Raw genomic sequence first — 27775 nt, 5'->3', positions numbered from 1 at the left:
ATTCCATTTTAGCTTTGTTCATTAGCATCCCTCAGATTAAGGATTTTAGTCTTTAATTCAAACATTTATCTGAACTATTTTCGCTTTAACAAGTTAAAACCAGTGTTACAGAAGTTTGGTCTCTAAAAACTGGTCTAAAAAATGAAGAGTTAATTATTTTAATATGTTTTAATTTCTGCAGGATGAAGTGTTTTATTTTAGTCATCTTTTATAATTGATCCAAATAGGTTTTATGTTTGGTGTGTCATGGATTCTATATCCACTAGGGGGCAGTATTGGGGCAGATGTCACTGGTTTCCTCTCCAGCTGTGGACTCTGCTCTGAAGCAGTTGTTGGTGATATACTCCACTTCCAAGAAGCCTTCCAGCTCTTCACTCTCTGATACAAGTTGTCTCCAGGAGCCAATTGGGAACACTGGGAAGGGGCCGCCATGATGGGACGTTGGATAAATGGCTTCTTCTCTGTGAGGAGACCAGATGTTTGCATCCTTTGATGTGAAAACTGACTGAAGTGAATCGAGCTGCTGCTGTTTGATTGGTTGGATGTCGAAGCCTTGTCCTGTGGTTGGATCGGTCCCGGGAACATCCGTAAAGTCCAGCTTGTCAGTCGAGGTGAAGACAGAGAGTTTCCCCATGGACTGCAGGGATGTTTTCTCACGCAGATCTTCTGATGATGAGAGCCGCTCCTCTGGGGTTACCAGGATAAGATGGCTGTCTCCTAGAAAATCCTTCACCTTAAAATCTGAGATATCCAGGAACGTCTTCTGTGCACATTTCTGAGGAAAAGAGGATGAAGAGAGCACATCCAGTTATTCACAGTCAGAGAAACAGGACTACACTGGAAAACAGGCCAAGCTCCAACATCTAGAAACAAAGGTGTTGATGGCAGCAGCACAGCTGATATTTCTCTCCAGGATGGAGTCACAGCCAAACAGGAACAGACCAGATGAAGCTACTATGAGAAAAAGCAGAGAGAGCAGAACGTTAGAGATTGAACTAACAGATTCTGCAGAGTGGGAGAATAGAGATAGAATGAAGCAGAATGATGAAAAAGGGGTCCCTATGTCCTCCAGCAGTCTAAGCCTATAGCAGCACTGAACCAGCTCAGGATAAATATTATAGATTAGGTATGAGATTAGATCAGATTAAGGATCCACTGTTCCTCACGTTGGAGGACGAAACAGCCTCCAGGAAACCAACAACGGGCGCAGTGTCGCAGGGACAACCTACCTGCATACCCACCAAACACCAACCCTTCCTTCCTTCCTTCCTTCCTCCCTTCCTTCCTTCCTTCGTCCTCCCTTCCTTCCTTCCGTCCTTCCTTCTTTCCTTCGTCCTTCCTCCCTCCCTTCCTCCCTCCCTCCCTTCCTTCCTTCTTTCCTCCCTCCCTCCCTCCCTTCCTTCCTTCTTTTCTCCCTCCCACCCTTCCTTCCTCCCTCCCTCCCTTCCTTCCTTCTTTCCTCCCTCCCTCCCAGTTAGACAGAGAATAAAAACCAGTTTACCTCCCGGTTTGGGTTCAGCAGCCACTGGCCCACCATACTTCTGTTAGGGTTGCAGATGGGGGGGAAGAAGTACAAATTGTATCTGCATAGAAATGTGATTTATAGACATCAGAACCTGCTGACAGCAGGAGAAAACTTCATCGCTTTTTGGAAGATTTTCTGTTTTATTGAACATTTCTAAACCAATGTTTGATTTAGTAAAAATATTTTAATTTCAGTGCTGAGGAAACATCTTGTGAACCAGATGATGATGCACAGAACATCAACATAAAAACCATCATAAAAAGAACAACCCAGTAAATCCTCAGCAGATAAGCATCTATAATTATATCATGCTTTTAGAGCACCTTTCAGACAACTTCAGGACAATAAACAAGACAGAAGAGCAACACCTTCACATCAATAATGAGGGAGGGGTGGAGGTTCTCACAGAGTTCTGAAGAGGAGGAAGCAGATCATGGCAGAGATGATCAGCAGAAGCAGAGGAACCAGTGGCGCCACCACTGCAGCCTCATCTGAGGAAGAAAAACAACCAACTATGAAACGGATCAACGTCTCTGAGAATCATGCTGGTTCTGCTCAGTTTGGCAGAATTCTGTTTAAATGACGGCAGCGCTGCAGACATCAGATTAATCAACGGATCCGGTTCTGTTTGCTGACCCACTGTTGCTCCAAACATTGTTTCCTCTGAAGTTGCTCTGATGCTCATTTTTCTGGTTGGATCGTTTTTCTGGATGATTTAACAGAACAAGCTGCTATCGCTTTAATCTGGGTTGCTAGGCTGAACTTCTCACCAAACTGGGTTTTTACTGTGGTGATGTCACGGAGATCACCATCAACCGATAGGATGAGAGAATACTCGGTGTTGGGAGTCAGGCTGGAGAAGATGTGCTGATGTAGGTCCGGCCACAGAGACACACCTAGAAAACACCAAATTCACAAACCGGAGGCCTGTGTATGGGAATGGATATATATATATATATATATATATATATATATATATATATATATATATATATATATATATATATATATATATATATATATATATATATATATATATATATATATATATATATATATATAAGTATATAAGTATATATATATATATAAGTATTTGATCATCTATCAACCAGTAGGAATTTTGGCTCTCACAGACATGTTAGTTCTTCTTTATCTGTATGGAGGAGTGGGCCAAAATCCCTGCTGCAGTGTGTGCAAACCTGGTCAAGAACTACAGGAAATGTCTGATCTCTGTAATTGCAAACAAAGGTTTCTGTACCAAATATTAAGTTTCATTGTTCTGGTGTATCAAATACTGATTTCACACAATTAAATGGAAATTAATTATTTAAAAATCATACATTGTATTTTTCTGGATTTTTGTTTTAGATTCCATCACTCACAGTTGAAGAGTACCTATGATAAAAATTACAGTCTTCTACAAGCTTTGCAAGAAAACCTGAAAAATCAACAGTGTATCAAATACTTGTTCTCCCCACTTTATATGCATACATATATACATATACATATGTACACATGTATATATATGTATACATATATATACGCATATATACACACACATATGTATATATATATGTATATATATATACATATATATATATATAGATACATATGTATATATATATATATATATATATATATATATATATATACGTATATATATATATATATATATATATATATATATATATATATATATATATATATATACATATATATACGTGTATATATATATATATATATATATATACGTGTATATATATACATATATATACTGTATATATATGTATATATATATATGATTAAATTGATTGGGATTTCTCTGTATTATGAGGTTATGTGATTTAGGATACTATGTTGAGAATATTGCTGTCATCTAGTTCACTGATGGACTGTAGTAAACTTAGTTTGGCTCACTGTGTTCTAATGGTTTTGATGGATGTAGAACATCGAAATGCATTCAATAGAAATGACTTCAAAAATAAATTAAAATCTGCTTCGTTTCAGATTCAAACTGACTTGGTCCTTGTTGGTCAGTGTCTCTCCTCAGCATCACTTTGTATTCGGCCACATCGTCTGCTTTTGCCTTTTGCCACTCCCACATTACGGTCACCGAGGTCTTAGAGACGCTGACGACCTTCAGGTCAATGGGCTTCATCAGAGCTGAGACAAAACAGCAGAAAGTAAGATTAAGCTTCCTCTTTCCTTAGACAAACCCGTAAATGGAGGCTGTTCCGTGTTTCTGTAGACATGTTTACCTCCGAGCTCCAGATTGGCTTCCAGGGACTGAGGCGGTCCGCACTGCTGCTGGTAGACAGGGAAGACGCTGACCTGGTAGAACTCATCGGGATCAAGATCTGCAAACACAACAAGAATCTTTTCAGACTGGAAAAACTGAATCCGTTTCTCAACTTAGTCCATAAAAGTGTTTAAAAAAACAATCCACTGGACTTGGTGTCCAAGATTTGAAGACGTTTTGCTTCCCCTTCAGGAAGTTTTCTCAATTCAAATGTCTGGATCTGCTGTGAGTTTGAGTCTTTATATTGACAAGGACTTGTATCGCTTGGAAACATGTAAATTGAAACCGACGAGCGGGTCGTTTGGTTCGATTGTTCGCCTGTAATACCTGAAACCTGTCTATGGTTGTTAAGGGTTGGTCGTTAAGGAGGTATTGTTCACCGGCTGGAGCGGGTAGGTGCTTTGTTCCTCTGTGATGGGATGGGGGGTTTGGTGATATCTGGAAGGGATCATGTCTATGATTGAATTGTATGTTTTTGGAAGCTGGAATCTGAGTCCACCACCTCTGTTTAAAGTTGTTTTTTCTCTCTTAACATAGATGGCTTCCTTCACGCCCCTCTGGAACCATCTATTTTTTTTATCCATTCCATTCATTATTATTTCTTGAGGACCAAAACAATACCCCCTTAACGACCGACCCTTAACATTCATAGACAGGTTTCAGGTATTACAGGCTAACTCTGGAACCAAACGACCCACTCGTCGGTTTCAATTTGCATGTTTCCAAGCAATACAAGGCCTTCTCTCAATAAAGCCTCAAACTCACTGTGGATCCAGACATTTAAATTGAGAAAACTTCCTGGAGGGGAAGCGAAACGTCTTCAAATCTTGGAAACCAAGTCCAGTGGATTGTTTTTTTTTTACTTTTACGGAATGAATATGACCTGCATAGGAATGTGATCCCATTAAAAGAATGTGATCCCATTAAAGGAATATGATCCCATTAAAGGAATGAGATCCCATTAAAGCAATATGATCCCATTAAAGGAATGAGATCCCATTAAAGGAATATGATCCCATTAAAGGAATGAGATCCCATTAAAGGAATGAGATCCCATTAAAGGAATGAGATCCCATTAAAGGAATATGATCCCATTAAAGGAATGAGATCCCATTAAAGGAATGATATCCCATTAAAGGAATTAGATCCCATTAAATGAATGAGATCCCATTAAAGGAATGTGATTCCATTAAAGGAATATGATCCCATTAAAGGAATGTGATCCCATTAAAGGAATATGATCCCATTAAAGGAATGTGATCCCGTTAAAGGAATGAGATCCCATTAAAGGAATGAGATCCCATTAAAGGAATAGGATCCCATTAAAGGAATATGATCCCATTAAAGGAATGTGATCCCATTAAAGGAATGAGATCCCATTAAAGGAATAGGATCCCATTAAAGGAATAGGATCCCATTAAAGGAATGTGATCCCATTAAAGGAATGTGATCCCATTAAAGGAATGAGATCCCATTAAAGGAATGTGATCCAATTAAAGGAATGTGATCCCATTAAAGGAATGAGATCCCATTAAAGGAATAGGATCCCATTAAAGGAATATGATCCCATTAAAGGAATGTGATCCCATTAAAGGAATGTGATCCCATTAAAGGAATGTGATCCCATTAAAGGAATGTGATCCCATTAAAGGAATGTGATCCCATTAAAGGAATGAGATCCCATTAAAGGAATGTGATCCAATTAAAGGAATGTGATCCCATTAAAGGAATGAGATCCCATTAAAGGAATGAGATCCCATTAAAGGAATGTGATCCCATTAAAGGAATATGATCCCATTAAAGGAATTAGATCCCATTAAAGGAATGTGATCCCATTAAAGGAATGTGATCCCATTAAAGGAATGTGATTCCATTAAAGGAATTAGATCCCATTAAAGGAATTAGATCCCATTAAATGAATGAGATCCCATTAAAGGAATGTGATTCTATTAAAGGAATATGATCCCATTAAAGGAATGAGACCCCATTAAAGGAATATGATCCAATTAAAGGAATGTGATCCCATTAAAGGAATATGATCCCATTAAAGGAATGTGATCCCATTAAAGGAATATGATCCCATTAAAGGAATGTGATCCCATTAAAGGAATATGATCCCATTAAAGGAATGTGATCCCATTAAAGGAATGTGATCCCATTAAAGGAATAGGATCCCATTAAAGGAATAGGATCCCATTAAAGGAATGCGATCCCATTAAAGGAATATCATCCCATTAAAGGAATAGGATCCCATTAAAGGAATAGGATCCCATTAAAGGAATGCGATCCCATTAAAGGAATAGGATCCCATTAAAGGAATAGGATCCCATTAAAGGAATGCGATCCCATTAAAGGAATGTGATCCCATTAAAGGAATATGATCCCATTAAAGGAATAGGATCCCATTAAAGGAATGCGATCCCATTAAAGGAATGTGATCCCATTAAAGGAATATGATCCCATTAAAGGAATAGGATCCCATTAAAGGAATGTGATCCCATTAAAGGAATGTGATCCCATTAAAGGAATAGGATCCCATTAAAGAAATGTGATCCCATTAAAGGAATGTGATCCCATTAAAGGAATGTGATCCCATTAAAGGAATGAGATCCCATTAAAGGAATGTGATCCCATTAAAGGAATGAGATCCCATTAAAGGAATGTGATCCAATTAAAGGAATGTGATCCCATTAAAGGAATGAGATCCCATTAAAGGAATAGGATCCCATTAAAGGAATATGATCCCATTAAAGGAATGTGATCCCATTAAAGGAATGTGATCCCATTAAAGGAATAGGATCCCATTAAAGGAATGTGATCCCATTAAAGGAATGTGATCCCATTAAAGGAATGTGATCCCATTAAAGGAATGAGATCCCATTAAAGGAATGTGATCCAATTAAAGGAATGTGATCCCATTAAAGGAATGAGATCCCATTAAAGGAATGAGATCCCATTAAAGGAATGTGATCCCATTAAAGGAATATGATCCCATTAAAGGAATTAGATCCCATTAAAGGAATGTGATCCCATTAAAGGAATGTGATCCCATTAAAGGAATGTGATTCCATTAAAGGAATTAGATCCCATTAAAGGAATTAGATCCCATTAAATGAATGAGATCCCATTAAAGGAATGTGATTCCATTAAAGGAATATGATCCCATTAAAGGAATGAGACCCCATTAAAGGAATATGATCCAATTAAAGGAATGTGATCCCATTAAAGGAATATGATCCCATTAAAGGAATGTGATCCCATTAAAGGAATATGATCCCATTAAAGGAATGTGATCCCATTAAAGGAATATGATCCCATTAAAGGAATGTGATCCCATTAAAGGAATGTGATCCCATTAAAGGAATAGGATCCCATTAAAGGAATAGGATCCCATTAAAGGAATGCGATCCCATTAAAGGAATATGATCCCATTAAAGGAATAGGATCCCATTAAAGGAATAGGATCCCATTAAAGGAATGCGATCCCATTAAAGGAATAGGATCCCATTAAAGGAATAGGATCCCATTAAAGGAATGCGATCCCATTAAAGGAATGTGATCCCATTAAAGGAATATGATCCCATTAAAGGAATAGGATCCCATTAAAGGAATGCGATCCCATTAAAGGAATGTGATCCCATTAAAGGAATATGATCCCATTAAAGGAATGTGATCCCATTAAAGGAATAGGATCCCATTAAAGGAATAGGATCCCATTAAAGGAATGTGATCCCATTAAAGGAATAGGATCCCATTAAAGGAATAGGATCCCATTAAAGGAATAGGATCCCATTAAAGGAATAGGATCCCATTAAAGGAATAGGATCCCATTAAAGGAATAGGATGCCATTAAAGGAATAGGATCCCATTAAAGGAATGCAATCCCATTAAAGGAATGTGATCCCATTAAAGGAATATGATCCCATTAAAGGAATGTGATCCCATTAAAGGAATAGGATCCCATTAAAGGAATAGGATCCCATTAAAGGAATAGGATCCCATTAAAGGAATAGGATGCCATTCCTGGTGTAACAGCAACCCTCTGCCCTAATTCTCCTCTTAAGGGGAAACAGGAGGATTATTCTGCTATTCAGGCCATTCTGAGGGATTTAAGTGCTGAGATCTTCCAGTGACTCGTCTTCATGAATGTTTGTGGGTGTTTTTCTAAAACTGGCCGTTTATTATCAGTGTTTTATTTGCCAGCTGAGTCACTGAGCTGTCTGTTGCTCTGTGGTCACAGTGGAGCTGAATCATCACTGTTCCCCATATTAACCACAGCCTCTTGGTCGTCTCCATATGAGTTGGATTATCGCTGTGATCAGGACTAACCTCCACATTCACTTCTGGAGATTTTCATCTCCAGAACAGACATTTCCCGTTAAGGTTTGTCCTCCATGGTGACAGGAGGCATCCTGTGCTGATTAGTGGGCGTTAACTTAGACAACACAATAATAATCCCTGTTATGAAGCAGTTCCAGACGGACTATTTTCTAGTTTTGGCCAAGATAAGAAGTTAGGAGTAAAAGCAAGCAATCAGGGAGCAGAGAAGAAAAGTGTTTTAGCAGGAAGAGAGATGGACCCCCCCCCCCTCCCTCACTAATGACTGGTTCTGGTCCAGCTTAAAGAAACAGAAGCAGCCGTCTGCAGATCCCACACATCCTGGACATAACTGCGTGGATTTAACCCTCAGCTCGGCGCTATCGGTCTCTGATGGACGCTTAAACCACAGAGACTAATGAATCCCCTTTGAATCAATCCAAACATGTCTTTTCATCTTTAAAAGTCCACGTGTAGATATCTATTTATTTCATTTTTATATGTTTATTCTTAGAACATATCTGAGGTCAGATTCCTTGTTTGTCTGTAGAAACTTGGTGACTGGTCGGTTGGTATTTGTAGCTTTGAAGCTCCAAACTGCTTTATTCTGTTCATTTTTTTTTGCAAAAAGTCCACATTTAAATGTTCATTAGGAGGAACTGATCATATTAGTTTGGTTTGTTGAGGAGATGAGCTGCTTCTGTTTGCGTAGGTCTATGCTGATTATTCTGTATTCAGGTCTTTATAAATACAGATTAAACAAACCTCGAATAACAGCAGAAGAGCTGTTACAGTCGACTAGGATGCTTCGTGTGGTGGACGGATTCTGCTCTGAGTGCCACTGAACAGCAACATGGCTGCAGAGCGGGGCGGAGGGAGACGTCCACTGGACCTGCAGCTCCTTCCGTTCTGGAATACGGCTGTAAATGCTGAGATTCCTCACCGAGAGCAGAGCTGCAGGAGGAATATGAAATCTCTGAAGCGGACACGTTTAGTTTAGGCAGAGGGCAAAAATGACATTTGAAGGTTTATAAAAACAAACGATAAGCTTTAATGTTTATCAATGTCCACAGCATTCAAATAAAAAAAAAAACAATCTGATTGGTTTTCTGTTGGATATTTATAGAATCTCCTCTTTGTTCAGCCTCAGTGATCAGCTCAGGCCGGAGCCTCCAGGTCGGAGCCTCCAGGCCGGAGCCTCCAGGTCGGAGCCTCCAGGTCGGAGCCTCCAGGCCGGAGCCTCCAGGCCGCAGCCTCCAGGTCGGAGCCTCCAGGTCGGAGCCTCCAGGCCGGAGCCTCCAGGCCGGAGCCTCCAGGCCGGAGCCTCCAGGCCGCAGCCTCCAGGCCGCAGCCTCCAGGCCGGAGCCTCCAGGCCGGAGCCTCCAGGCCGGAGCCTCCAGGTCGGAGCCTCCAGGCCACAGCCTCCAGGCCACAGCCTCCAGGCCGGAGCCTTCAGGCCGGAGCCTTCAGGTCGGAGCCTCCAGGCCGGAGCCTCCAGGCCGGAGCCTCCAAGCCGCAGCCTCCAGGTCCGAGCCTCCAGGTCTGAGCCTCCAGGTCGGAGCCTCCAAGCCGCAGCCTCCAGGTCGGAGCCTCCAGGTCGGAGCCTCCAGTTCGGAGCCTTCAAGCCGCAGCCTCCAGGCCGCAGCCTCCAGGCCTGCCCAGATGAGAAAGATTAGCCTCAATCCAAGCAGAGAGAATGCGACAGTAAGACACATCTGGTCCCGTCTTGAACTTTCAATCCCTCCTCTGATAAGAACCTGCAACTCACCCAGGATCTGGTGAAACTGGAGGAACAGCTGATGACGAGCCGATGGTGGAGATTAAAAGGATAAAGGTCAAAAGTTTTGCTTTGGTCTGAAAAATTATGGTTTGTGTTTATTTTACTGTGAAATGAATCGATCAGGGAACCATCACAATGTTTTGGGGGGGCAGATAGGGCTACTAAAAATCTTGGGTTGGCCACTGAAACTAAAAGCCATAATTTCAGGGTTTGAGCTTCAGGAGCCAATCACTGAACTACTTACGGTTCTGAGCTTGTGTGTTGATTTGAAGCAGCGCTGCGGGTCCAAATCCAGCAGTGTTGAAGGCCTGAACAGCGACGCTGTAGTTCCCCTCCTTCTCCACTGGAAGCGCCATCATCTCAGTCCCGTTCTGATCCTGTTTCACTGAATTAATGCTAACATTATACCCGAGGACCCGACCCTCAGCCTCCCCAGGATCAGAGGCCTAAAGCACAAAGAGGACGAAGAACGGCCTTCTTCAGGGGAACGTCTCCATGTTTAACATCATTTCTACTTTTTTTAATGAAATGCATTTTGTTTCCTTTGTTTTTAATCATTTAAATTTTATAATGCAATAAAATAATATAACATAGAGCAGATTTTCTGAGCTACTATATATTAGTTGTTTTTGCATTAGATAAATGTGCAGCTTCACACACGATGTAAATAAATTATAGCCATTGTATTTTTCCAACAGGCATTAAGAAAAACAATTAAATTCCCAGAAGGGACTTAATTATTATTAATTATCAGTCATGTCCCTTGCTGAAATGAACCCATAGATGTCTTTTATTGATTTGTATAGGATGAATTATTTGGCATATTTTACCATCCAGATAAGTTGAAGCCCGGTCAGCCTCACTGCTTCTCTCTTCACTCTGTAACATATCCCTGCAGGCTTGGAAGGCACTGGGAAAAATAAGGTTAGCGGATTACATCAACAAGCATCATTTATTTGACAGGAAGTAAAAAATAGTTTTCATTTAAAACTGTGCAGAAGAACAGAGGGAATGAAATAAAACATGAAACAACTGGATTTTACATTAAAACAATATAAATCTCCAAAACTAAATCATGTTTGAACAAATTTTTGTCTCTGTGCAACAATAAATATATCCTGTAAGGAGCAACATGTGCAGCTTCTCTCAGCTTTCAGGCACATCTGCGATTGTTTGCTTCTAGAACAAACCAACAATAGACTGTTTATCTTCATTATCTATTCAGATGTGTTGATCTTTGTGGTTGTCAGCTGTCGCCAGAATATTTTCCTCTTCACAGCAACCGCTGGATGGAGAATTTCTTGGGGGCTTGTCTGGGATTCCTCCTAAACTTCTGCACCTAAGTGGAGATCAATCCATCTCTATGGCAACAGAAATATAAAGAAGCTCTAAAGTCTGCTTCATGTTTTGGAACAAAGTGATAAAGATCTTGGTGCAGAGCTTTGGTTTGGGGTTAGCGGTCCTCTGCTGTGCTGCTGACGTGTTTAGGGTTACGTTGTTCAGATATGATCATACTTCAGAATCTCTGGTGGTACACAACAGGCTGATTACATCACCATCATGCAACAGCATTGTTGTGCCATTAACCATGATGATAATGTTGGACATTGAGACGTTCATCTCTCACCTTAAGATGATCACTGAGAAGGGGATGCAGTTTTACTCATAAAACAGATGTGAGACCTCTCTTCTCTGCCCTGCAACCCAGATAGTGTCGTATCCCAGCATGCTTGGTACTGAATTTAACAGTTATTCACAACAGCAGCTATTAATTCCCTTTTACATACAATGATTTATGAGTGTTGAGTTTCATTCATTCAGGCCTCAGAGCTGCAAGGCAACAAGATGTCTATAGCGTCTTTCCCACTGAAAATAGCAGGTTAACGCCCGTTTTTCAAACATGGGTCGACCCGCAAACAATCGACATTTAGCTACCTTCCCACTGGCAATAAAAGCTGGTCTAACCCCACGCTGGCAGCCCCCACAGCTGCGTGTCTGGTGACTCCATTACGCTGGGTTAGAGTTGATGATGACAGAAATCAGGGAAGTAGACAATGGACAGCAACATGTAAGGAAGTCGTGGCGTAGTCAGTGTGCTTTATTGTTTCTCTCCATTATCTGTCCGTGTTTATCAAATGTAAACAGAGTTGATTCTGATTGTTAGATCAGAGGCGACTGGCGCGGTGTGTTGACATCTACGATGCATTCAGTGCTATCACGTAAATTAGCGGGTCAACCCGTTCCCACAGCATGCCGTTCCGAGGTGGTTTTAGCGCGGGTCGCTTGCCGAGTCATTTGACCAGGATAGACACGCATCAGTGAGATGTTCCCACCGCCACTAAAAGCTGATTTTTTACTGGGTTTAAACAGGTTTTTCAGCCAGTAGGAAAGGGGTATAAGGGAGATGGGTTGTTTATCCTATTAGGGAATGTTTGGGATAAAAATGATGGTTCTTATAAGAAGCTAGACTATTTCTAAGGGATTATTTCATACCATTATGTGCTATTTTCAACAATATGTAGAGAACTTCACAGCCGTTCTGCAGGGTTTTAATTAGTGAGAGAAACGCTGTCTAGTCCAGAAACATCATGCTGTGACGGCTGTTGATGTCTTCTTCTCCTTTTATTTTGCAAAGAATAAAGTATCGACTGAGTGAATACATTTACGGTATATTTATATAACTGTACTGTATAGTTGAATAACTTTTTCCTACAACAGCATTCAGACTAAAGCGACCTGGAATCCCATTTTCTTACGTTTTTGTTTAAAATACATGTTTTAAAAGTTGTTAAAGAGCCACCATCATTTTTTAGCGTCCTGATAAACCAGCAGTGGCTTCAGGGTCACAGATCTGGTGAAGGTTCCCTTTTAAATCTGTGAGCTTGGGAAGTTTTACCTCTATCCAGCGTTCGTCCGGTTGCCTCTGAGCTCCAGTCACTCCAGAGGCCGTATCCTCGATGGTAGGCCATAGAAACTTTGTACACCATGAATGGCAGCAGGTTTTTGATTGTGTAGTTCTGAACTTCCTTTGCAGGAATTTGATCTGAAACCTAAAATACAGCATATATTAGCATATTGTGATAAAGTTTGTGATAAAGTTCCTTATTTTCCATAATGTAATGATAAAATTTGAACATTCATATATTTTAGATTCATTGCACACTAACTGAAATATTTCAGGTCTTTTATTGTCTTAATACGGATGATTTTGACTTACAGCTCATGAAAACCCAAAAGTCTATCTCACAAAATTAGCATATCATGATAAAGGTCTCTAAAGGAGCTATGCACCTGATCATCTGAATCAACAAATTAACTCTAAACACCTGCTAAACATTCCTGAGGCCCTTAACACTCCCAGCCTGGTTCATCACTCAGAACCCCAATCATGGGTCAGACTGGGACCTGACTGCTGTCCAGAAGGCCATCGTTGACCCCCTCAAGCAAGAGGAAATGAGACAGAAAGAGATTTCTGAACCAATAGACTGTTCCCAGAGTGCTGCTTCATCAAGGCGCCTCAGTGGGAAGGAAAAAGTGGCAGAACACGCTGCACAGCCAGAAGAGGTGAGCGGACCCTGAGGAAGATTGTGGAGAAGGTTCGATTCCAGACCTTGGGGGACCTGCGGACGCAGTGGACTGAGTCTGGATAGAAACATCCAGAGCCACTGTGCACAGGCGTGTGCAGGAAATGGGCTACAGGTGCCGCATTCCCCAGGTCAGGCCACCTTTGAACCAGAAACAGCAGCAGAGGCGCCTGACCTACAGAGAAGCAGTATTGGACTGTAGCTCAGTTCTGCAGGTCATTTGGAAATCAAGGAGCCAGAGTCTGGAGGAAGACTGGGGAGAAGGAAATGCCAGAATGCCAGAAGTCCAGAGTCAGTAGCCTCAGTCAGTGATGGTCTGGGGCGCCATGTCAGCTGGTGTTGGTCCACTGGGTTTTATCCAGGACAGGGTCAATGCAGCTATCAGGAGATTATGGAGCACTTCATGCTTCCATCTGCTGAAAAGCTTTATGGAGATGAAGATTTCATTTTTCAGCACCACCTGGCAGCTGCTCACAGAGCCAAAACCACTGGTAACTGGTTTACTGACCATGGTATCACTGGGCTCCTTTGACCTGCCAACTCTCCTGACCTGAACCCCATAGAGAATCTGTGGGATATTGTGAAGAGAAAGTTGAGAGACGCAAGACCCAACACTGTGGATGTGCTAAAGGCGGCTATGGAAGCATCGTGGGCCTCCATAACACCTCAGCAGTGCCGCAGCCTGATAGCCTCCATGCCGCATTAGAGCAGTCATTTCTACAAAAGGATTCGCCACCAAGTATTGAGTGCATAACTGTACAGAATTATTTGAAGTTTGACTTTTTTGTATTAAGAACACTTTTCTTTTATTGGTCGGATGAAATATGCTAATCTTTTGAGATAGGAATTTGGGGTTTTGATGAGCTGAAGGACCCGTAAAACCAGAAAGAGGTCCCTTTAGCAGCCCTGTCAGTAGGTCCCACCCTGCTGCCTTTGCTCTTCCAGGCACCAGTGGGGATTCATTTAGTTTAGGGATGCACGATATTGGGATTTTGGCCGATATGCCGATATTTTAAAACTCATGTAGCCGATAACCGATATCGATACCGATGTTAAAGCTGGACAAAAATAAGTAGTCATTGAAAATAGCAGTTTTGTTATCCATTTCTGACCCTTTGAAAAATAATATACACAAATATATTTTCATATGCTGATATCAAATAGATTTTTAAAAACGCGGTATCGATCTATTTTACTTTCAAAATCTGGTGAAATTTCATCGTTCTGTTACAAACTCTCGTGATATTTTGCAAATTCTTGTGAGATTTTGTTAGTAAAATAGATCGATACCGCGTCAATATATCAACATATAAAAATATGGCAACATTTGGTGAATTTTCGGGGGATTTCGTAGCATAACGATGACATATAGCAATATTTCATTAGTAAAAGAGAATGATATGGTGTTTTTAAATGGCAATATATCAGCATATGAAGTTTTTAATTCTGTAAAAAAGAAGTTTTTGAGGAAGAAGAAGAAGTAGTATTTTTTTTTTTCGACTTTAGAAACTCAGAAGCTGATCAAATATCGGGTTAAATATCGGTGGGGTGGCCGATGTCCGATATTCAGCTTTAAGGCCGATACCGATAGGCGGCCGATTATATCGTGCATCCCTAATTTAGTTTCTTCCTGCTCCACTCATTCCTTACCTCCAGTGTTTGCCAAGAAAGTCACAGAATAGAGTTAAAAAGATATTTCAGCACTGAAAGCGTTAATAAATAAAACTCATGGCAGCAAAAACACTGAAATGGTTTCTGTTCATCCTGTTTTCTAACCTAAAATCTGTGTTTGATCAGTTGATCAGTTTTAAGTTCGTCCAACTTTTACAGGTTGAAGTCCCTAAACCAGGAATCCCCAAATTTCTCCTGGAGGGCCGCTGTCCTGAAGGTTTTAGAGGTTTCTAAATGATGATTACAGTCCAGCACAAGCCTGTTAATCAGCTTTCAATTAAAATCAGCTGAGGTGGAGCAGGGAAACCTCTAAAACCTGCAGGACAGCGGCCCCCTAGGACTGACTTTGGGGATGCCTACCCTAAACCATCATGTCTTTTAGTCCAGCATCTTAAAAAAGGGGAGACCTGGTGCTAATTGATCTAGATGCCAACCTCAGTCCAGGTGGAAGAGTCCCTGCTTTTGTAACGAAGTCGGTAGGTGCCTTTATCCCTGCTTTTCCACGACACAACAAGCGAGTCATCAGTTTGATGAATGAGGGTGACAGCAGGCGGAGGATATTTGGCTGCAGAGACAGAGGAAGGATTTCATCCGTCAGCTTCATCAGGAGCCACAGAGAACAAACGGCAAGTTTTCTCTTCATGGTTGTAGGAGGAAAAGATCAAAACATGAGAGCATATTCAGCCGACATGCAAAGACGTTCACTAAATAAGCATTAAAACAAGAAAACACAGCCAGACGGAGCTGATCCATGTGTACATCTAACTTTTTGAATGTTAAAAGTATTGATGTTTATTCCTCCAGTATGAAGCCTATGTTAAAAAATACTTTTGTAGAAGTTAGAGGATCAACTTTAGCTTTTTACTCCAGTAAAAGTCTAAAAGTACCATTTTTAAAACTACTTAAAGTATAAACTAAAAGTAATGCAGGAAAACATGTGAAGGCCAGAAGCTTTACTGCTCTACTCTATTAAAGGATCATTTTTCTACTATTCTGGATGAAAACTTCCTTAGACTTTATTTTCTTAGTTTATGGCGCATTATCCTGCTGAAAGTAGCCATCAGAAGTTGGGTACATTGTGGTCATAAAGGGATGGACATGGTCAGCAACAATACTCAGGTAGGCTGTGGCGTTGCAACGATGCTCAATTGGTACCAAGGGGCCCAAAGAGTGCCAGGAAAATATTCCCCACACCATGACACCACCACCACCAGCCTGAACCGTTGATACAAGGCAGGATGGATCCATGCTTTCATGTTGTAGACGCCAAATTCTGACCCTACCATCCGAATGTCGCAGCAGAAATCCAGACTCATCAGAGCAGGCAACGTTTTTCCAATCTTCTATTGTCCAATTTCCATGAGCTTGTGCAAATTGTAGCCTCAGTTTCCTGTTCTTAGCTGAAAGGAGTGGCACCCGGTGTGGTCTTCTGCTGCTGTAGCCCATCTGCCTCAAAGTTCGACGTACTGTGCGTTCAGAGATGCTCTTCTGCCCACCTTGGTTGTAACGGGTGGTTATTTGAGTCACTGTTGCCCTTCTATCAGCTCCAACCAGTCTGGCCATTCTCCTCTGACCTCTGGCATCAACAAGGCATTTCCGCCCACAGAACTGCCGCTCACTGGATGTTTTTTCTTTTTCGGACCATTCTCTGTAAACCCTAGAGATGGTTGTGCGTGAAAATCCCAGTAGATCAGCAGTTTCTGAAATACTCAGACCAGCCCTTCTGGCACCAACAATCATGCCACGTTCAAAGTCACTCAAATCACCTTTCTTCCCCATACTGATGCTCGCTTTGAACTGCAGGAGATTGTCTACATGCCTAAATGCACTGAGTTGCCGCCATGTGATTGGCTGCTTAGAAATGAAGTGTTAACGAGCAGTTGGACAGGTGTACCTAATAAAGTGGCCGGTGAGTGTATATAAAAGCGCCATAATGATAACAATCCAGGCCGTGCTTTCAACACAACCTTAGTGTGTTAGCACTGCTAAAACACAAGGACATGCGCGGTTCGTATCCAGTCAGTATTTTTGCACCAGCCCACCTTTTCATTTTCTCTGCATCTAGTGTTCTTTTTAGTAAGCTTTACTCCTTGCTCTAGTTTATCCTCCTGATTTAGTCCCAGTTTTAGTGCGTTTTCCTCACAAGTTAAATAATTATTGCTCAGTCAAGTTTAATAATCCCCCCATTGGATTTTAGGATTAATTAAACCAACACAAATTTCTAAATTCTTAAGGCTTTCAGGTTTACCTTACAAACACATTAGAGGTCTACAAAAAGAAAATAAGAACCATTGCATTTTATTTTTCAAAAGAAAGAAATGTTTTTATTTCATTATTGCTTATCTTTATTAATTTATCCTCATTTTTGTCCATTAAATATGTTTAAAAACTTAACTTCCATCACATCTACCAAAATGAAGAGAAGCACTGTCTTGTATCATGGAGAGTTTTTATCAGCTGTAAAAACACAAATAAGATAATGACTTAAGATTTTTAATCTTAAGTCATTATCTTATTTAACTCTACCCTTAAAAGCCTAACTTTTAAGGCTAGGCTTAAAACTTTCCTTTTTGATAAAGCTTCTAGTTAGAGTGGCTCAGGTTATCCTGAGCTATCTCTATAGTTCTGCTGCTATAGGCTTAGACTGCTGGAGGACATAGGGACCCCTTTTTCATCATTCTGCTTCATTCTATCTCTATTCTCCCACTCTGTGCTCTCTTCATCCTCTGACATGGGAGCTGGCTCGGAGCTCGTCTGCCTGGCTGTGTGTTTCCTTGACGGGGCCGCCTGTGGAGCTGGTTGACAGTTGCCTTTTGTATCTATGCTTCTTTTTCTATGTCTGCTTCTGTCTCCTTGAACCCCAGTGGGCCTCAGCAGATGGCCGCTCACACTGAGCCTGGTTCTGCTGGAGGTTTCTTCCTGTTCAAAGGGAGTTGTGGAGAACCTCTTCGGCTCTCCATAACCACTATTGAGCATATTTCCTTTCCTAAACTTTACATGCACAAGTTCACCCTCACAATCAACTACAGGTGCTTGGTTCCAGGTACTCAGAGATTCACTTCCATACAGAAAGCCCATATTCTGATCTTCAGCTACCACTTATACTTCAGCGATAGTATCTAGGTGTTTCTTTATTGTATCTCTTATATCCGTTGGTTGTGCTGTTCTTTTTCCATCTCTTTGCAGGTGATGAAGCAGACTGAACATGTTTTATCATTATCTCCCTTTTATCTTCTCTTTCTTTCATCTTTTCTCCTTTTTTCTCTGTTCTACTTACATTGCAATGTCCAAAAACTCCCTGCATAATTGTAATAAAGCAATTTATATACATGAACAAGTGGAACAATATGGCGAAAAAAAAAGTTAAAATACCCATTCCATGGGCAAACGTTCTCATTTACCTACCCAAAATAAGGGTAAATACTCTTACTTTAAGAAACGTTTGACCTTTTTCTAGATTGTTTTTTCAGTGTTGTAGTAGCATGACTGGAGCGCTCAGCTGAAAGCTCTGCTAAGGTTAGGAAACATGTCTGAAGTGCAGAGAACAGATGTGGCTTTGAGATGTGAGGTTTATCTGCTGTTTGATTCTTTATCTGCTTTGCTGCAGACACAACTGAGATTTTCCAGTTTTTTCATATGATACGGACGCAAAGCTTTGGCTCTAAACATGCTGGAGGCGCTGATTTAAAACCAGAGGAAGGGTGTTGGTGTTTTACCTATTTTAAACAGAACCAGCGGCTGAGGCTGAGACCAAACCACCTCCCCAGTCCGTAAGCTCTTTATCCTGGCGGTCACGTTGAATTTGGATAACGGGTTAAAAATACAGGAATATATTTCTTCCGATCTGAGAGAGAGGACAGACAGACGTTAGCCGAGGCTGGAGCAGACGTTAAAGGGATTCCAGTGAGGAGCAGACTGACCTGCTCAGTTGCAGAGAGGCCTCAGCTCCAGGCTCATCGCTCCAGCTGCAGGTCACAGATCTGGTTTCGTCTGGACTTATCTGGTAAAGGCAGGACATGTTCAGACTCTCTGCAGAAAGGAGAAAAAAAAAACTCCATTTAGGTTCAGCGTCTCACACTTTAATTCTTTCACTGAAGGCCTTTATGGAAGGAAGTGTTCCACAGAAAGGTGTCTGCTGTACGGTCGGCCTGTGGATCCACTTCCTGCCTGCACATTTATTCATTTTATTTGAGTTTTGACGGCACTAGTGGTATGAGAGAGGGGGGGGCATGCGGGAAAGGACCACAGGCCAGATTCGAACCCGGTTCACCCGCATCGAGGACTAAGGCCTACCTGAGTGAAGTTGGCCCCCCCACCTTCTTCAAATCAGACAAAATTAGTGTCAAACGTTTGTGCAGCAAAAATTTTCCTTCGTGCCGCTATCATTTTAAAGATATAAAGAAATATTTCTAGAGGTCATCAAAGGTCAACCAGCCCCCCCACCTTCTTCAAATCAGACGAAATACCATTCCATCAACACCCTTGTTTATAGATGTTGGAGATTGGCCTGTTTTCCAGTGTGGTCCTGTTTCTCTGACCGTGACTAACTGGATGTGCTCTCTTCATCCTCTGACATGGGAGCTGCCTTGGAGCTCGTCTGCCTGGCTGTGTGTTTCCTGGATGGGGCCGCCTTTTACAGCTGCTTTTTGTATCTCTGCTTCTGTCTCCTTGAACCCCAGTGGGCCTCAGCAGATGGCCGCTCACACTGAGCCTGGTTCTGCTGGAGGTTTCTTCCTGTTAAAAGGGAGTTTTTCCTCTCCACTGTTGCTACAAGCATGCTTAGTGTGAGGGATTGCTGAAGAGTCAATGAGTCAATGCAATCAACTGGTTTTCCTTAGATAGAAAACTTTGTATCAATTTGACTGGATGATCTGGTGAACTGGAAAGTGCCTTGAGATGACATGTGTTGTGAATTTGGCGCTATATAAATAAACTGAATTGAATTAAATTGAATTAAATAGGTGTCAATTAACTCAGCTCCGTTTGTGCAGCAAAAAATTTCGTTTGTGCTGCTTTGGGTTTGAAGATTTGAAGAAGATTTGATGACCTCTAGAAATATTTCTCTATATCTTTAAAATGAAAGCGGCACAATCAAAAATTTTTGCTGTACAAACGTTTGACACTAATTTTGTCTAATTTGAAGAAGGTGGGGGGGGTGGTTGACCTTTTGAACTTTACATTTTCATTAATATCTTCAAATCCAAAGCAGCACAAACGACAATTTTTGCTGCACAAACGCAGCTGAGTTAATTGACACCCATTTCGTCTGATTTGAAGAAGGTGGGAGGGGCTGGTTGACCTTTGATGACCTCTAGAAATATTTCTTTATATCTTTAAAACGATAGTGGCACAAACGAAAATTTTTGCTGCACAAATGTCGCACGAAAGTTTGACACTAATTTTGTCTGATTTGAAGAAGGTGGGGGGGCCAACTTCACTCAGGTCTAAGGCCTTTATAGATGCTAACCACTGCTCCACCTGCACACACATCTATGAGCCGCTTGTTGAGGAAAATGTTAATTAATGTCTAAATGTTACATCATCCAGCAGTTTTAAGTGAAGAAAGCGCAGATGCTGCAGATGGAGAGCCTCTTAACTTTGGGAAGTAAAGCGTTTATAAAAACACAAAGCATCAATATCTTTAACAATAAATATTAATTCCTGGTGCATTAATGGAAAGTGAAGCTCATATATCATGGAATATTCCTGGAAAAGCTGCAGGGATCTACGGAAGAGGATTAGGGCCACTGGAAAAATAAAAAAGTTCACTGATTTTTACATTTTATTTCAGAAAAATATGACAATAATTATTGATATTTATATTGAAATAACATTTAAAAATCATTTAACTTTTTTATTTTTTTGTGTCCCTAATCCTCTTCCATAGGAATCTCCTGATGTGCCAAAGTTTTTCCTTCCACCCAACTTTTTGCACTTTGAGCAGACAGCTTCCATATGACTGATCTCTGAGTCGGTTTGGGCCAAGCAGGGGGGCCAAACTGTGGCTCAGGGGCCGTTTGCAGCCCGCACAGTCATTTTAGGATAAGTTCAAGAAAAATTTAAATAAGTCATAATTATGAAATTCTAAATTACAATTATGAGACATAAATTTTCAATATGAAATAGAAAGTAACATTTATGAGACATAAGGAAATTTAAAGTTGAAATTAGGACTTTGAATCTCCTAATTATGTCAGATCTTGTAGCATTTTTTACCTTCTGGTGGTAATCATTAAAGGAAAAGTCGCTCATATTCAGAATTCACTGAAAGTTCTTTAAATCTGAAATGATTCCATCCTGTTCAATAAATGTTCAGTGTTTTTAATTCAGAGTAATTTTCATGTGAATGTACTTTACTGGAGGCATCCATGTTTGTCAAAGAACACTACTGCCACCTACTGGTTAGTGACGTCACGGTGTGGTATCGGCTGTTGATCAAGTCCCAGTGCTGTATCTGGTGTTTGTCACAACGCGCTATTATCCAAGTCATCTTGAAAACATTCTTCTTCCAAATGTTGGCTACATATTACGGGTTTTTTCTCTGGCCAGAAGTTCGATGGCAAATCCTCCCTCTTCAAGTTGGCGATCCAACGACCAACCCGTCCGTGGAGGATCAGTTCAGTTCAGTTCAGTTTATTTATATAGCGCCAAATTCACAACACATGTCATCTCAAGGCACTTTACAGTTCAACCAGATCATACAGTCAAATTGATACAAAGTTTTCTATCTAAGGAAAACCAGTTGATTGCATTGACTCATTGACTCAAATACAATCCCCCACACTAAGCATGCTTGTAGCGACAGTGGAGAGGAAAAACTCCCTTTTAACAGGAAGAAACCTCCAGCAGAACCAGGCTCAGTGTGAGCGGCCATCTGCTGAGGCCCACTGGGGTTCAAGGAGACAGAAGCAGAGACACAAAAAGCAGCTGTAAAAGGCGGCCCCGTCCAGGAAACACACAGCCAGGCAGACGAGCTCCAAGGCAGCTCCCATGCCAGAGGACGAAGAGAGCACATCCACTCAGTCACGGCCAGAGAAACAGGACCACACTGGAAAACAGGCCGATCTCCAACATCTATAAACAAGGGTGTTGATGGAAGCAGCACAGCTGATGTTTCTTTCCAGGATGACGTCACAGCCAAACAGGAACAGACGAGGCAAAGCTACTCTGAGGAAAAGCAGAGAGAGCAGAAGGTTAGAGATTGAACTAACAGATTCTGCAGAATAGGAGAACAGAGAGAGAATGAAGCAGAATGATGAAATGGGGGTCCCTATGTCCTCCAAAAGTCTAAGCCTATAGCAGCATAACTATAGAGATAGCTCAGGATAACCTGAGCCACCCTAACTATAAGCTTTATCAAAAAGGAAAGTTTTAAGCCTAGCCTTAAAAGTAGACAGGGTGTCTGCCTCACGGACTAAAACTGGTAGTTGGTTCCACAGGAGAGGAGCCTGATAACTAAAAGATCTGCCTCCCATTCTACTTTTAGAAATTCTAGGAACCACTAGTAAACCTGCAGATTGAGAGCGAAGTGCTCTGTTAGGAACATAAGGAACAATCAGATCTCTGATATAAGATGGTGCTTGGCCATTTAAGGCTTTATATGTGAGAAGGAGGATTTTAAATTCTATTCTTGATTTAACAGGAAGCCAATGAAGAGAAGCCAGGATAGGCGAGATATGATCTCTCTTTTTAATTTTCATCAGAACCCTGGCTGCAGCATTTTGGATCAGCTGAAGGCTTTTAACTACAGTTTGTGGACTTCCTGATAGTAAAGAATTACAATAGTCCAGCCTTGAAGTAACAAATGCATGGACTAGTTTCTCAGCATCACCCCTGGACAGGATATTTCTAATTTTTGCAATGTTCCTCAGATGAAAGAAGGAAATTCTAGAAACCTCTTTGATATGGGATTTAAATGACAGGTCCTGATCAAAAATAACACCAAGATTTTTTACTTTATTATCTGAAATCAGTTTAATCCCATCCAAATGAAGTGACTGGCTAATCAGCTTCTTTTTCAGAGACTCTGGTCCAAAGACTATAACTTCTGTTTTATCTGCATTCAGAAGCAGAAAGTTAAGAGTCATCCAGGTTTTTATGTCTTCAAGACATGTCTGTAATCTATGTAATGGGTTAGCTTCATCTGGATTTATAGACAGATATAGCTGGGTATCATCAGCATAACAGTGGAAATTAATCCCATGCTGTCTAATAATTCTACCAATTGGGAGCATGTATAAAGTAAAGAGAATTGGTCCTAGCACTGATCCCTGTGGTACTCCACAGGTAACCTTTGAGCGTGTTGAAGATCTATCATTAACATGAACAAACTGAATTCGATCAGATAGATAAGATTTAAACCAGTCTAGTGCTGTTCCTTTAATTCCAACAAAATATTCAAGTCTTTCTAAAAGAATATTATGGTCAACTGTATCAAATGCAGCACTAAGATCCAACAGGACGAGCACAGATACAAGTCCATTATCTGAGGCCATGAGAATATCATTAGTGACTTTCACCAGAGCTGTTTCAGTGCTATGATGAGCTCTAAAGCCAGACTGAAACTCTTCAAAAAGTTCATTATGGTGTAAGTGATCGCAAACTTGTTTGGTAACTACTTTCTCAAGAATTTTGGATAAGAAAGGAAGATTGGATATAGGTCTATAATTGACCAAGTCATCTGGGTCAAGAGACGGTTTCTTAAGCAGAGGTTTAATTACAGCAACCTTAAAAGCTTTAGGTACATATCCCTGTAACAGAGATAGATTAATCACATCTAAAATGGAGGAGGAGATCTAAGGGAATACCTCCTTAAATAACCTGGTTGGAACTGGATCCAACATACAAGTTGAAGGCTTAGATGAAGACAATAATTTTGCTAATTCAGAGAGTTCAACTGGATCAAAGCAGTCTAAACCCGGTTCAGATTCCATGACTACCTCAGGTACAATCGCGGATAGAGGAGTGCTTATGATCTTATTTTTAATAAGATCAATCTTATTTATAAAGAATCCCATAAAATCATTGCTGCTAAGAGCAGGTGGAATGGACGGTTCAACAGAGCTATGGCTCTGGGTGAGTTTGGCAACTGTATTAAAAAGAAATCTAGGATTATTCTTATTCTCCTCTATTAATGAGGAGAAGTATGCTGCTCTTGCTTTACAAAGGGTCCTCTTATACAGCAGTAAACCATTTTTCCAGACTAGGAAGGACTCTCGCAGGCCTGTGGAGCGATATTTTCTCTCCAGTTTCCTAGCATTTTGCTTCAAAGTACGCAGCTCTGCATTAAACCAAGGAGCAAGCTTTCTATTTTTAACGGTTTTCATTTTCGAAGGAGCTGCGTTGTCTAAGGCAATACGCAGAGAACTAGCAACCCCATCAACAAAATCATCAACCTGTGAAGGGGAATAAGCTAAGCTTTTGCACTCTGCAGCACTGCTCAGTGACACAGAGCAGAGAGAAAGTGAAGCAGATTCTTTAAAATTTTTAACTGCACTATCTGATAAAGATCTACTAAAATTGAACCTTCTTTTGGGGGAGGAGAACTCTGTTAAAGTAATCCTGAAGGTTATTGGAAAGTGGTCAGAGAGGACAGGGTTGTGAGGAAATACTGTTATTTCTTCACATTCTATGCCGTATGTCAGCACAAGATCCAAAGTATGAAGATGAGAATGCGTGGGACTATTCACATTTTGAACAAAGCCAACAGTGTCTAAGATAGCATTAAAGGCTGCTCTTAAGCTATCGCCTTCAATGTCAGCATGGATGTTAAAATCTCCCACTATGATGACCCTGTCAGTATTTAATACCAAATCGGAAAGGAACTCTGAAAACTCATCTAAAAATTCAGAGTAAGGACCTGGTGGACGATACAAAGTTACAAAAAGAAGAGGTTTTCTTGCCTTGAAATTTGGATCAGGGAAATTAAGGGTTAAATGTTCAAATGATCAGGAATCAGAAAGGTGGAATAACTCTTTTTTTTCACTTTTACCCGATGTATTCCAGCATCCAGCTGCCATGCACGTGGGCGTTGTCAGTTTCACTATAGCTCTGGTGAATTTCAATGGTGAAGTCCTCTGGAAATCTTCAATAATTGTTGTTGATTGCAGATGTGTCTAGTAGTTCCCATTGATTTAGCTTGGAAAGCGGGGAGAATGGCGCTAGGCTTACCGCACCGTGACGTCACTGCTGGAAGATGGCAGGAGGGAGGGGTTACTATATTTGGGCAAAAATGGCCGCTCCCAGACTCAGTGATCGTGATGAAAATTGTTTTTTTATTGTTTTCCTGATTAACGCTAGTCATTAAATTCATTAAATTAATTAAATCACCACAAATGTATTAGTTTTAGGTATAAATAATGATCCATTGATCATTTTCTTTGCTGTTTTTCTTTTTAAGCAGGTAAATCTGCACTTAAGTGATCGACTGATTCCTTTTCTGAAGAAACGAAACTTGTTTTATTTAAATGCTATGTGGTTAATTCATAGTGGAGCAATTAAACATTATTTAAAAAGGCATCACTTCTAGATTTTAATAAAATACTATAAAATAATACATTAAAAAATATTAGTAATATGTAATGATCTGTGGGTGATATTAATGTAAATCCGTTGATATAAACTCCAGAGCAGTCATATTTATGTTTATTGAATCCATATAATATATGAGTTTAACTTTCTAAAATCAGGATTATTTTTACATTTTTCTCAGCATTTATATTTTTTTAGATGTTGCTGTAGTAAAGCGGCGCCTCCTGGTGGCTGGAGGTCCAGGTGTCAGACAGCTCAGCAGGATGACCCGCTGCATACTATCCTGCATCTTCCTGTTAAATGTGATGTTTTAAATAAGTTTAGGACTCAGGTCTCACTCTGTGGAGAGGAGGCAGGTGGGCCATTGCAGTCTTCCAGGTTGGTGACACACATACGTTTTGACTCGCATAGTTTCAGCTCAGATTCCTCCACTGTTATTTCTGTGAGATAAGAACACAAACATGTCTGTTAGTCTTCTTTAATATGATGAGACAGAAAGCTGAGAGCTGGCAGCACCACCTTCACCTGCTCCATCAGTGGTTTTCTAACTAACTTTATCAGTTTCCTGTCTGCATCATTGTGGGAAACTTAGACCCGACTCTTCTGTTTCGATGTTGCATCACTTGAGTTTTGCAGACATTTGTTTCTGCACAGCTTTTTTAAGAGTCCCAGCACAGGACTTTGACTGGACCGTTGAAGCTCCACTCTGTTGTCGGTCCGCTGATCGTCGTTTTGATGATGAACCTGTTTGGACCAGGGGTCAGATCTGGTCTGGGAGCTTCATGATCCGTCAGTCCTGCTAAATAAAACCCTTAGAGCCGCTGATGATTCTGGAACTTGTTTAAGAATGAGCACATTTTATAAACCACCATATTATTTATATTATGATGTTATTTCCTTTACCAAATGTTCCAGGAGAATCTCCTGTTCAGTATTAAACTAGCTGAAACAATGAATCTGATCAATTGTGTTTAATTGATTAATGAAAATAATCATCAATTAATCGTTAACTGGAGTATAGAGACTCTAAAACATGCATTTAGCAGACAGATTCACCCTCTTAGAGCAGGAATTATACAAAAATTGTAAAAAAAAAATGTATAAACATTTTGCATTTAAGAAAAAAAAAGGTTTTTATCTGTCAATCCAGAACTCCTCCTTTAATTTATTTAAAGCCTTCTTTAAAGAACCTTTGCTATCCAATTATGAATCGATTTGCAAAATAATCGTTCATTGCCGCCCTAAAACTAGTACGTGTAAAAAGACTAAAAGAGAAATAAAAACAGCAAAAGTTAAATTAAAGGCAGTGAAAAAAAAATAAAATGATTTAAGATAAAAACAGCTTTCCTTTAAGAACGTTTTTCAAACAGCAGAGTTTATGTTTAAGGAAAATTAAGGTTAAAAAGACTCAAAGTTTCCATCATAATGAGAGGAAAACTATTTCTGTTACTTTTAGTTTTGTTCTGTAGAAAAAAATCAATGCAGGGATTTTTTTAAATGCTTTAAACCTGCATTTGATGTAAAACTTTTGTTCTTTATCACTGAGACCCATTCTAGAAGGTCCAACGGGCCACTGGTGGCCCCCGAGCCACATGTTGGACCCTCTAAGACAGATGGACTCTCATTCTACTGAACTTTCAATAATCAATTAAAAATGTGGAAAATTAGCAAAGATCAAGAAACCTGCAACTTTAAAGGATCTGGATCAGTTTTCTATGTTTAATCTTCTTTAGATGAAGGTAAAAAAAGAATGTTCTGAGGAGGAATTTATTGCTGAACTCACCGAGAGAAAACACAGCCTGGCGGCTCATCAGGGCCCAGAGGGCCAGCGGGAGCCTCAGAGAGGAGAGATCCATTTGGAGCTGCTACCAGGAGACAGAGGAGCTTCGGCCTGCTAGAGGAGGCGGGTCTCACCTGAAGCTCCTCAGGCTGAAACTGCTGAGAAAATGACTGCAATTCTGTAGAAGTGATGGCCTCACCACGTCACCACACCCATGTGCTCACTTCCTGCTGAGGAGGCATGAGGCAACAGGAGGTCTGGGTCTGACTGAGGAGACATGAGGCAGCAG

General features: G+C 40.6%; 1 protein-coding gene across 2 annotated transcripts; it reads right to left on the bottom strand.

The window, feature by feature from the left end:
• On the bottom strand, positions 1-27716 carry LOC119784846 (interleukin-6 receptor subunit beta). Of its 2 annotated transcripts, none has more exons than XM_038287097.1 (15): positions 27490-27716; positions 26045-26146; positions 19097-19205; positions 18893-19020; positions 15611-15741; positions 12818-12971; positions 10752-10831; positions 10166-10367; positions 8907-9095; positions 3784-3882; positions 3545-3688; positions 2296-2421; positions 1932-2016; positions 1502-1583; positions 1-775 (listed from the first exon to the last, which is right to left on the bottom strand). In XM_038287097.1, exons 1-15 carry the CDS (start codon positions 27560-27562, stop codon positions 263-265), a joined length of 2217 nt encoding a protein of 738 aa, XP_038143025.1. In that variant the 5' UTR covers positions 27563-27716; the 3' UTR covers positions 1-262. The 2 variants fall into 2 exon arrangements, with proteins under 2 accessions (XP_038143025.1, XP_038143026.1); XM_038287098.1 differs by lacking the exon at positions 27490-27716 and adding an exon at positions 26232-26623.
• Between the last annotated feature and the right edge of the window lie 59 nt (positions 27717-27775).

This window comes from Cyprinodon tularosa, unplaced genomic scaffold (assembly GCF_016077235.1).
Source record: "Cyprinodon tularosa strain WSP-4 unplaced genomic scaffold, ASM1607723v1 ctg235, whole genome shotgun sequence".
Classification (NCBI taxonomy): domain Eukaryota; kingdom Metazoa; phylum Chordata; class Actinopteri; order Cyprinodontiformes; family Cyprinodontidae; genus Cyprinodon; species Cyprinodon tularosa.
The sequence above is the reverse complement of the archived record's forward strand: the minus strand, read 5'-3'. Positions and strand labels throughout refer to the sequence as shown.

Bases quoted from the DNA above. Each gene is read 5' to 3' on its own strand.
- LOC119784846 (XM_038287097.1), bottom strand. From the start codon at position 27,562: ATGGATCTCTCCTCTCTGAGGCTCCCGCTGGCCCTCTGGGCCCTGATG. The intron at 19,206-26,044 runs GTGAGACCTGAG...TCCTTTCTGCAG, and splicing joins ACCTGCCTCCTCTCCACAGA to AGAGTCTGAACATGTCCTGC. The intron at 776-1,501 runs GTAAACTGGTTT...TCTTTTCCTCAG, and splicing joins TGCTGAACCCAAACCGGGAG to AAATGTGCACAGAAGACGTT.